This window comes from Brachypodium distachyon, chromosome 1 (genome assembly GCF_000005505.3).
Source record: "Brachypodium distachyon strain Bd21 chromosome 1, Brachypodium_distachyon_v3.0, whole genome shotgun sequence".
In the NCBI taxonomy this organism is placed as follows: domain Eukaryota; kingdom Viridiplantae; phylum Streptophyta; class Magnoliopsida; order Poales; family Poaceae; genus Brachypodium; species Brachypodium distachyon.
In genome coordinates, this window is record NC_016131.3 from 16,635,465 (window position 1) to 16,647,108 (window position 11,644).

Below are 11,644 nucleotides of genomic sequence, written 5' to 3' on the forward strand. Positions count from 1 at the left end.
GAAACTTGACGAGTAACGTTGGGCTGAGAAAAGAACTCGTTCATGGCCACGGCCCAGCCCAATACGGGTTTTTGTTTGACACGACAGCCCAATACGAGTTGGAAGAGGACGAGGATCGTCGTCTTCGTCCGACTCATCCTTGTGTGTCTCTCTACGCCATATCCCTCCCCCTCTCGCTCCACCCCGCATCATCTCCTTCCTCGCGCACGCAAACGACTTGCGCAGTAACCACCGCCTCTCCCCTTTTTCTGCTCTCCGCAGCCGCGCCCTCGGTTATCCGGCATCCACCGCCCCCCTCCGACAGCCCGCCGCTCCCGTCGAATTAGGCGCGAGATGATGACGTCTCGGCGGGGCAGCGGCAGCGGCAGCAGCTGCTGCGCGCTCTGCGAGGGATCCAACCTCCCCTCCTGCTGCGTCGCCTGCGTCAACACGAGGTACGCCCTTCCTCCCCCCCTGCCGTCAAAGTTTTGCCTCTTCTCGGCCGGCGTAACCCTCACACCCGTCCCCGCCGCTGCGTTGCGATTCTGGGTTTGTGCGCAGACTGTCCGACTACCACGCGAAGCTGCGCATGAAGAGGAAGCTCCGCGACTCCTTCCAGTCCCGCGTCGCCGCGCGCCTCGAGGCCAAGGTTGGTCGGCATCGCTGTATTTGAGTTTCCATGTGTTTTGGGGTTGGTGGCTTCCATGTGTTTGAGTGTTAATTTTTGGAATCTTTCACCTGGATATGCTATATTGCGTAGGTAATTAGTATGGTGGGTTTAAAGGCGCGGTATGCACCGCAACCTGTACTAGTGACAGTTACATAGCTCAATTTACCATGTTAGAACGGGTAGAATTGGTGTTTGTTTCTCGCAAAAACAAAAAATATTGGTGTTTGTTGGGAACTGTACAGAAGGATCATATGCTTTTTTGGAATGAGAATTGGTACAGAAAGAGTATAACTTTGTGCTGTTTTGTGTATTTCTGGCAGAGGAAAGCGGAAGAGCAGAGGAGCTGGAGAGTGAGCAAAGCTCAGGACATCAAGGAGCTGAAGGATCGGCTCCATAAATTGACGAGTCAAACTGCAATAGGTTAATATGATTTATTTAGTTTGCTCTACTGAGTGTAATCTTATTACCAGTTGCCATAGAGGCGGCACTGAGTTGTGGTTATTGATGTTTTCGCAGAGAAGAAGAAGGTTGAGCACGCAGCGAGTGATCTCAAGGCGAAAACAGATACATTGAATTTGGCTTTTGTCACGGTATAAATAGGTCTTCTTGGTGTTTCCCCTTTGATTAGTAGAAATTTCACCCCTGACAGATTACTGACCTTTCCATATATCTTTTCCCAAATTGCTAGCTAAAAGTGAAGCAAACTGAGTCATTGACAATGCACACCAATGCCATGAAAGCAGCACAAATGGGTCTTGTAAGTCTTAACATGCCTACCCACTTCCTACTTGTTTGATCTGTGTATCAAGACCTCTTTTGTTATTCATCATCTGTGTGTCTATCCCCTGCAATTGACAGATTTGTATTTTCTTGGCAGATGGCAGCTACCTCTGAACGTCTCAAAAGGCAGTCCAAAGCTATAAAGCAACTTTGCAGGTTGTTCCCAATGCGACGAGTAAGTATTAAGTTCTGGCTATTTTGTGATGTTTCTACCATTCTTTTTCCTGCATTCTGAGATCCTTAGGACAACTGCACACTTCACTGGGCAAGATTCGATTTAGATCATTTAACTATTACTATTTACGGGCATCTTTCACATACTAGCTTCATGTTTCAATTTTGATCATATGAGACCATTTAACTATTACTATTTAATGTGACATCTTTCACACACTAGCTTCATGTTTACTCATTGAAATTCACCTGAGGAAAAGGAATGTTTTTATAATACTTAGTGGTGTAATGTCACCTGAGTTCTCATACTAAGGTAAGGATTTACATATGTGCTCTTTATTTGTAGGCCATTATAGATGGAGAAAAGAAGGATGGCCACAGTGATCCGTATGATGTTATATGCGGCGTTCGTTTACCTCGTGGTCTAGATCCACATTCTGTTCCTTCAGAAGAGCTATCGGCTTCATTGGGGTTATACTTCTTTGCTCTAATCCTCTTAACTACTACTTTGTTACTGTTCTGATATTTACAGTTTCGTAATTCATTTTTTTACTTAGGTAAAATGCTATGCTCTTAATAACTGTAGTGGTTAAATGAATCGATGTTGTATGAATTATGGTCCTTGATAGACCCCACTCTTGTGTGTTCTGTCTACGCCGTCTAAAAATCTTTTATAAGGTGGCTTATTTCTAAAAAAAGCCAGAGCTCGCTGCGTCAATTTCCATTAGCTTTTGTAAGTAGAATTTGGGGCAAGTAGTTACGTACAGAGACTAATAGTCTAATAGTTTTGTTACCGACAAGACTAGCAACCATTTGAATTGTCAACTGTAATATTGTTTTATTGGGTTAAACAGACTGTTTGGTATAACAATTTGCAAATAATGTGTTTTGGTTCCAAATTCTAGTCAACTAAAGCTTCTTCTTGTTATAGGTACATGCTACAAGTCCTCAGCATTGCAGTTCCTATCCTATCTGCACCAGCCCTTCATGTAGCTGGCTTTGGGGTATGATCCAATTCAGTGCCCTTATCTATTATCACAGGCCTGCTCTTGCATTGTTGGAATGCCATACAGAAGATTCATTTAGCTAATCCTGACGGTTAAATGATATGAGCCTCATACTGTAGCATGGATAGTAATCTTGTCCACAAATATGATTATTTTGTTGAGTTTGTTTTTGGAATATTTCACTTGTCCGAGCATACCATAGCACCCTGCACTTAGTAAGGTTCTTATCCATCATATACATTCTGCATGTTATGCTTGTTCAGATTTGTGATAGCAGCATGGGTGTTATATTGATTATCTAGTTTGGTCACATGGCTAACAAATTTATGTATATGCTGTGTATTAGGCTTCATGTTCCCGTATATGGCAGCGGAGTTCCTACTGGAGTACACGACAATCCCAGAGGTACTATTGTAGGTAAAATGCAGCATCTCTGACTCACCAACTATTTAAATTCTAACTGGTGTGGAACTGTTCTATTCCTTTCAGCAAGGTTTACCCACTTTTTGTTCCTCGGCAAAATAATTGCTCTGTTGGTGAGGAAAATTCATGGACAGAAAGTGGTTCGGGTAACTTCGGTGTTGACTCTGTGGACTCAGATAAGAAATCACTCTTTGACTCCAAAAGAAGCAATAGCTTTAACTTCTCTGCTGCATCTTCGCACTCCATGGAAAGGCATGAAGACTTGCAACAAGGAATATCGTTATTAAAGACAAGTGTTAAGGCCATTACTTCCTACTACTACAACTCATTGGGCTTGGATGTGCCATCCAATCTTTCTACTTTCGATGCATTTGCAAAGATGCTCCATATGTTATCGTCATCAAAGGCCCTTAGAGCTGCTCTTGAATCAAATATCGCCTCAAGGTACATTTTATAATGTTCGTAGAGAACGATGACAATGCATGATGGTTCTCAATAAGAATATTTCTTCCATCGTCTGCTCCAACATACAAACTGTATTTACTCTGCCTCATCACTGCTCGAAAATGTACAACATAAAGACTTCATAGCATTGTTTGCATTTAATAGCCTCTTAAGGGGCGAATAAGCTTTACATGAAAGGTAGATTGAGACTACATTCTGCTTGCAGATCAGAAAAGCAAGCACAGCAACTAAACAGATCGATATGGAAGGCGAGTTCGGCCATCTCATCTAACAGCAGCCTGCTGGACAGCACACACACAGCTATCATGGTAAACTCTCACTTCATTTCTTCGCCTGCATTGCATCTACTTTCAGTCCATCGCATTGCCTGATACAATCTCTATTTTAACCAGCCGAGCGCTCTAGATAACCTCCTCCTCAACTCGAACATGAGTTTCCTGTACACCGGTAAACCTACAAAACATGGCGGAGCAATGGACAGTATTTTAGACGGCTGGGACATGGTAGAGCGCGAGATCCTACCGCCGCCACCATCCCAGGCCGAAGACATTGTGCAGTGGGAAAAAGCCCACACTTATGCTCGCGGTGGTGCCAAAAAGAAATAGCTCTCATCCTATGAATTCGCAGAAACAAAGCTTTTAGAACACTGCAGGAGTAGCTAGATGAATGGATGGATGGATGTCTGATGATATGATCTTTGTTTATGTACAGAAACAGAGGTAAGCACCAGTGAGTTATGCAGAGAAGGGTAGAACTGATCAGCAACCATCTGTACAGCACCTGTAATTTGTAAATATACCTCTATAGTACTTACAGGCCATGAATTAGTATATATGTAGCTGTTCTTGCCTGTATGACGATCTGAAGTTTTGATTTCTATTGTTGCCCTGCCCTCTCTCCAACTGAAACTGCAATGGAAGATAACCGTTTTTCTTGCAGCAAGTGTTAGAAAAATCGTGCCAAGATTATGTTACTCCCTCAAATCTATATTACTTGTCTCAAATTTGTCCAAATATGGATGTATTTATGTTTAAAAAGCGTCTAGATACAAGTAATATTTTAACAAGAAATATGGTCGAGGGAGTAGAAGAATTACTTAAAAATTGGGAAGAAGTTTTTTTTGAGTCGTACGAAAATTTTATGTTCAATTTCTGAGCGAAGAAAGGCCTTATACACGTAGCTGAAAAAAAATAGTAATGTTAAATTATTTTTTATGAAGAGAAGTGATCCACGTGTCACCATCGGGAAGCGTTCCCTCCATTCCACCACACAACGGCCGCTGCGAGCTCCGGCTTACCTCCTCCTCCACGCCCTAACCCTAAGCCCCTGATCGCCGGCGATGAGCAGCCTCCGAGCAATCTCCATCCTCCTCCACACCTACTACTGCTCCTCCGCCGGCCGAGGCGCTAGGCGGCTTTGGTTCGCGCCGCCGCTCGGCGGGAGCTTCCGCGCCCCGTCCAAGGCGCCGCCCGCGTTCGTGCTCGACGAGGTCGCGAGGGCGGCTGGGGGCGCGCGGAAGAGGGCGGCGTCCACGCGCGCCACCGCGAGCTGGGATTCCGAGAAGTCCCCGTACGAGACGCTCGGTATGACGAAGCCATAGCTTATGCTTAATTGCTTAAGCGAAGTGCATTTCTTTGGAATTAGGATTGGCATCTCGGTTTTTGCTCCTGTCTATGAGGCTCATGAATCCCTATCTCAAATGATTTGGTCCTGTTGAGTTTCAATTGATCGAAATATGAGGCATTGGTTGCTGGATTTTGGATCATTTGGGGAGTTTGCTGGCTCTGTAGTTCGGTCCAGATTGGGGGTTTCTCGTGATATTAATTTGTTCAACGGGCTTAGAACTAGCTGCAGAACTAATGCGTGTTTGTGTGGTCCAAAGAGCTGGACAGGGATGCCGACGAGGATACCATAAAGACATCATACAGGAGATTGGCCAAGTTCTATCACCCTGATGGTACGCTTGCTTCTTTTCCTTTCTGTATTTTCCTATCCAGTGATTCTGCATTCCTGATTTTGGTGTTATCTCCTTACTTATAATTCATAGGTCCCTCCAAACATGATGTATGTGTTGGTGTTATTTGTGTGTTGTAGGCCTATGTTGGTTTCTGCGGAAAAAAGAAATCTGCAATGATTGAATGAAAGCTCAATTATTTGATTATACTTATAAGGGTACCCTACTTATAAAGCCTTCTAACTGGAAATATGCACCCAAAAATAGACTCAAGAGCCAAGACTTCCAGATCTTGGGGTGAACTATCTGATTCCTCCATTCATAGTTATTGATCACTTAAGTGGACACCTTTTTTTTTGTGAAATATGCACCCATAAATGTACTCGAGTCAAGACTAGGCAAAAAAACATAAATAGAAGTTGCAGTAGTATGGTACTCTGCCTACAGCTAACAATGAACAGTGGAGGAATCTTTTGCCGTTGAAACATAGGAGACGTCCTTTTGGTGGATTCATGCTATTTTGCATGCGTGACCTGATAAAACTACAAAAGAATTAATTTTATTCGATCTGATTATTTTGTTGTCTCAAAGTTTATGATGGTAAGGGAACCCTCGAGGAAGGAGAGACTGCTGAAGCCCGTTTCATCAAAATCCAAGCTGCATATGAGCTGCTGATTGATGATGAAAGGAGAAAGGCATATGATAAAGAGCATTTTGTGAATCCACTGAAGGTCTGAATTTCCGTGATCGGCTACCCAACTTACTGTGTCGATTTCATGATACACGGCAGAAAATTTCATGTTTGTGTTTGTTTGTTAATTTTGTTCTGTCATCTCAAATTAATAAATGTTTACTAGTGTTAGCAATAGAATATCAATTACATAGAATAGTTTCCTCTCCTCAACCAATTCCATGATTCCAAAACCAAGAAAAAGAGAACTAATTAAAGCTAGCACATCCTGATCCTTGAGCTAACTCCTACTCCTATAATCTTGAAGTTGGAGTTCATCATGACATGTATTGCTGCACTAATGGATCAGCAACAACAACTGATGAATGTCAAAAAAAAGTGGGCCTTCCCATGTATCACCTTGAAATAATTAAACATTCTACTTATCTTATGTGTAACTAGGAGAACACAAACAAAGGTTAAAAAATATTCGTTATGATAATCTGAAATGAGGGCCTTAAAAGGTATTCTTGCAATGCTAACAACCAGAATTTCCATTAATCAGGCTTCTCAGGCATGGATGGAGTGGGTGATGAAAAAACGAAAAGCTTTTGATAAACGCGGCGACATGGCGGTAGCTGCTTGGGCAGAGCAACAACAGCGAGAATTGACACTACGTGCGCGCCGTCTCTCTCGGTCAAAGGTCACAATAAAACATTTATTCTATCCTGCATGGTGTGCACATCATGCTATCCCCATGCTTTTTATTCTGAATCACATGTATTATGGTTTACTTTGAACTACTGGACCCAGGTTGATCCGGAGGAGGAAAGGAGGTTACTTGCCAAGGAAAGGAAGGCATCCATGGAATTCTACAGCACAACTCTAAAAAGACATACCCTTGTCCTACGGAAGCGGGACCTTATGCGGAAGAAAGCAGAGGAAGACAGGAAAGATGAGATCAGTAGACTTCTAGCTGCTGAGGGGCTTGAGTTAGATACAGACGAAGATGATAACAAAACTTTCCTGAAGTAATTCCATCCAGTATTTACACACCATTTTATCCACCCCATCACAGATATCCTGGAAGGTATTGTTCAAATTCCATCACAATGAAGTATATAAAGGCAAGAAAAAATCGGCCTCACTGGAAATGCTGAGTTACACTGGTACTTCTTGGATCAGGAAGAAACCCCCTTGGTGCAATTGTAGGATTATCCCATGGAGCTTAAAGAAAACAAAGTGAAGTGATCCATCAGTACTGGATTGCTGCAGCCTTATAGTGTGATTCAACCCAAAAAAACGTAGGTGGATAAGACTTGCAAGAGATTGACTATCCGATATGTATACTTGTTACATGCAAGATGTAATTATGTTAGGGTGGCCTTGGGTCGCTGTTTGGGCTAGAGCAAATTTAGTGCTAGCTGGGTCCTGTGTAAATATTCTGCAGAAGGCAGAAGCAGCAGTCATGTTTGTGTTTTAGTAAGCAGGAATACTGCAGTTTCAGTATGCATATTCTTGTGTCCGCCATCTACATAATGTTTCATGCCTATTATATGCATACCTATTGTATGTTCAAATATGAACATAACCTTAAATGATGGTTACAAGATCACAGTTATAAGAAGTGGTTTTGAATATGAACCTAATAACATCAATTTTGTGTAAACACTAGCAATGAGCATGCGCGTTGTTGCGGATTAAAGATAACAGTACAACATGTTTTAAACTTTATTGAATTGACGCTCTGCTCTGTGTATCTGTGAATTTCCCGTTACAGGAATGCTGTGCGAAATAGAATTAAGTTGGTGTTGAGCAGTTGCATCTCAATCTCAAGTCATCGGTAGCAAATTGGACAATTGGTGGACCTCAACTCCTCAAGGCAAACAGGCCATTACCATAATTGGATTGAGGTCCTCTTAACTTACAAACGGACTTGTTTCCCTATAATTGGATTACTACTGAGGGGCTCGACACAGCCAGAAAAGAAGGATCCAATATGTGACTAGAGCATTTACTGGGAGTATAATTCTTGCATTGTGTGCCATGGCAACACAAGATTCTACGGCTCGATGGATTCACCATATATGTCACGCAACTTTGATGATCGAGAGAATATGTCATTGCAATATTTATCTTTTGTTAAATGCCACCGCAAATCTCCAGTTTTTTTTTCGAAAAGTTGACGCTACAATGGCACTGTAATACTTAACGGAACAAAAAAGGCAACTGAGTCAGAATAAATACCACCAAAGGTTTATGTGGCTGGCACCATGTCCAACAAACAGAATTCTATATGTCAATAAAGTAGCAGTGTCCAGAGTAAAGGTTGCAAGTATACCTGAATATGTTGTTCTTTAAATTAGAATACCTAAATACCTTAAAAGAGCTAATACATATCGTTGTAGTGCTGTGTTGTTTAGAACTTCAGATGGATCTGGTTTGGCGCTTGAATTAGCTAAAATAATATCACAGTGCTGTGTTGTTCTTCAAAAGAAACAGACTGCCTCACAACGCGAAGAACCACATGATCCATGTCTAGTTAACTACTCCAAGCAACCTTCATTGCCCTTGACACCAACAAAATTCCAGAATAGCTCCACCTTTTCAAAGATATGCTCATTGCTCAGTACAGAGGCATGTGCAATAGGAACTCATGTCATGAACATGAAGCAATCCCAAGCTTTTGCTCAGTCACCAAAAATCCCCGCAAGAACAGATTCCATCCTTAAAATGGTGGAAACGGTTTGCATCACGCATAACAATCTCCCTCCCAACAATTTTTGAAATAAATTTTGTTACTGTGTGGCAGTCAACACAAACTCGTAGATTCTTCATCACACGTATTGTTGTTCCAGGAGGTGTACTTATAATACCAAATACTATCGCAAGTTTCTCACTGTGACCACATAGCACAGAGTTCTTCTGCTCTTCTTCAATATCCTGGAAAACATCGTCTGTATTGGGAACATAACCTTGGCGTACCATCTGCTCTGAGAAAACATTAAGTGCATCAATAATCCTTTCATACCATGGATGGGACTTATCATGAGCTACAAACACATGTTGTTTGTTCTTCACTTCAATCCAACTGCAAGCTGGTTCCTTCTGCATGCCTTTCTTTCTCATAGATTTCCGCAGGTGCGCTGCTTCATTCCATCTCCCAGAAGACGAGTATGTGTTTGATAAAATTATATGAGACCCCATGCTCCTAGGTTCAAGGTCGAAAATTTTCTTGGCAACTTCCTCAGCTAAGACAGTATTTTTATGGACCTTGCAAGCCCTTAGCAATGTGGACCAAACACTTGCTGTTGGTTTTATTTTCATCCCAGAGATGAAATTGTACGCCTCTTCTAACTTCCCTGGACGGCCAAGGGTATCAGCAAGTGCTGCGTGATGCTCAAGAGAAGGAACAATGCCATAGTGGTCTGACATACTGTTGAAATACTTCCAACCCTTGTCCACCAATCCAGCATGACTGCATGCAGTTAAAACAGCTAGAAAGGTGATATGATTAGGCTTTAGATTTCCCAGCTCCATCCTGTCAAACAACACCAGAGCTTCTCTTGCTGGGCCATGTAATGCATGTCCCATTATCATCGCAGTCCATGATACGATGTCAGGTGACTGGATCCGATCAAAGATGCGACGAGCAATGCTGACGTTCCCACATTTGCAATACATGTCAATCAGGGAGCTCGATATGAACACATTACCATCAAACCCACCACGGATCACATATGCATGCAGCTGCTTCCCAAGAAGCAATGAAGCCAAATTGCCACAGGCAGGTATAAGGCTTGAGAAAGTCACAGGCATAGGTTTGATCCCAGAATGCAGCATACGACGAAATAGTCCGAGAGCCTCATCGACCGACCCATTCTGTGCACACCCTGCAAGCATCGAGTTCCACAGAATCGCATCACGGACCGGGAGATTGTCAAACACCTTGACCGAGTAATCCGTCCGAGTGCAATTCGCATACATATCAATCAAGCTACTGCCGACGAACACATCGTCATGAAACCCATTCCTGGTCGCAAACCCATGAAGTTCCATCCCCCTCCTGACATCTGCACCCTCAGCAAAGATCGGCAGCACGCTCGACAAGGTAAACGAGTCGGGCTTGCACCCGTCTCTCCACATCTCCCTGACCAATCCCAGAGCCTCTCCGTGCCTCCCGCTCTCCGCACACCCCAGCACCAGCGTGTTCCAGGACACCACGTCCTTCTCGGGCATTTCGTCGAACACCTTCCGGACGCTCTCTAACACCACCGCTGATCCGTCCATTTCCGGGGAGTGAGACGGGGGCGCGGGGAGCTTGCAGTAGAGGTTGAGGAGCGCGTTGGCGGCGAAGCGATCGGCGAACGCGCCGGAGCGGAGCGCGAGCGCGTGGAGGGACGCGCCGAGGGCGCGGAGGCCGAGCGCGGCGCAGGACTTGAGCGCGCCCGGTAGGGAGGTCAGGACGGAGGAGCAGGCCGCGGCGGGGTCGGAGGCGCGCATCCGGAGGAAGAGCGCGATGGCGTGGTGGAAGTCCCCCTGCGACGCCGCCACGCGGATCTGGTGCGCCCATGACGGCGGGAGCGGCGGGAATGGCGCGGCGGCCGCCGCCGCAGCGATGGACCACGGCTGCATGCTCGGGAGAAGGAGAGAGCGGCAGGCGGCGGCGAACTACTGGTTTTACCGGGTCGGCGAGCGGTGGTGGTTGGCACAAGGCTTCGGGTGTAGACTGTAGACGTGTAGTGATGCGCACGAGCGCGGGAGAGAGAGGAGGTTTGGCTTGTTAGATCATCAGAGACCGGGAGCGGGTTTGCTGAAGGGTGGCCAATGTCCGCAGCTGGCCCAAGACGACAATGCATAGTCAAAATGTGGATATTCATCGATATTTAGCATCCCGTATATGGAGCGGATTTTTGATTTATGAATATCCACGAATGGATACCCGCCGATTCGTGGAGCGGACACGCATATCACATTTGATTCATGAATATCCATGGATACCCGGTATTTATTAAAATAAATAAATTATTAACATGTGGGTCCATTAGTTAGCTATATTGAGTCATATAAATAGTCTCCTTCCCACTCGACTCTAACCCTAACAACCTCCTCTCTCTAAGTCCCACATTCCCACCCCACGAGCCACCGACCCGGATCTGTCCTTGACTCCCGATTCCCCCATTGATCCCCTCTCTCTTCCTGATATGTTGTTGTTGCTTTTGTTTATGATGTATATTGCATGGATATGAATAATCCATGTATACCCAGATACCCGGTGGATATGGATATGGATATGGTTTTGCATCCACTGATACTTTCGTGGATGGATAGTTGATTTGGCGATAGATATGGATATGGATATGGATATGGATATGGATTTGGATTTGGTCGACCCATCCAGACCCGCCCCATTGCCATCCTGAAGCCGGGCTCCTTGGATGCCGGCAATGTTGGCTGGGGGCGTCTTCATCGCAACGACGCCGGCCGGCAACTTTTGCTCATGGTGGTCGCCGGTGGTGACG

At 44.5% G+C, this 11,644-nt stretch overlaps 3 protein-coding genes across 5 annotated transcripts; 2 read left to right on the plus strand and 1 right to left on the minus strand.

Annotated features, from left to right (window-relative positions):
* Positions 1-126: 126 nt before the first annotated feature.
* Positions 127-4,391, plus strand: LOC100838267. Of its 2 annotated transcripts, none has more exons than XM_010236982.2 (12): positions 127-434; positions 541-628; positions 970-1,069; positions 1,166-1,239; positions 1,338-1,406; positions 1,527-1,604; positions 1,950-2,074; positions 2,535-2,607; positions 2,957-3,027; positions 3,100-3,477; positions 3,704-3,806; positions 3,891-4,391. In XM_010236982.2, exons 1-12 carry the CDS (start codon positions 334-336, stop codon positions 4,101-4,103), a joined length of 1,473 nt encoding a protein of 490 aa, XP_010235284.1. In that variant the 5' UTR covers positions 127-333; the 3' UTR covers positions 4,104-4,391. The 2 variants fall into 2 exon arrangements, with proteins under 2 accessions (XP_010235284.1, XP_003562646.1); XM_003562598.3 differs by having other exon boundaries at positions 129-434; positions 2,957-3,015.
* A 346-nt stretch (positions 4,392-4,737) lies between these two features.
* Positions 4,738-7,737, plus strand: LOC100838565 (meiotically up-regulated gene 185 protein). 2 transcript variants are annotated; one of them, XR_001405364.2, is made up of 6 exons: positions 4,738-5,081; positions 5,381-5,455; positions 6,044-6,183; positions 6,688-6,825; positions 6,936-7,212; positions 7,308-7,737. XR_001405364.2 is itself a non-coding variant. In XM_003562599.4 (5 exons), exons 1-5 carry the CDS (start codon positions 4,838-4,840, stop codon positions 7,155-7,157), a joined length of 819 nt encoding a protein of 272 aa, XP_003562647.1. In that variant the 5' UTR covers positions 4,739-4,837; the 3' UTR covers positions 7,158-7,737. The 2 variants fall into 2 exon arrangements, 1 of the variants encoding a protein (XP_003562647.1); XM_003562599.4 differs by having other exon boundaries at positions 4,739-5,081; positions 6,936-7,737.
* Positions 7,738-8,378: 641 nt separating this feature from the next.
* LOC100828742 (putative pentatricopeptide repeat-containing protein At3g23330) lies at positions 8,379-10,927 on the minus strand. The gene has a single exon (XM_003559881.4). It carries the CDS (start codon positions 10,755-10,757, stop codon positions 8,817-8,819), a length of 1,941 nt encoding a protein of 646 aa, XP_003559929.1. The 5' UTR covers positions 10,758-10,927; the 3' UTR covers positions 8,379-8,816.
* Positions 10,928-11,644: the final 717 nt, after the last annotated feature.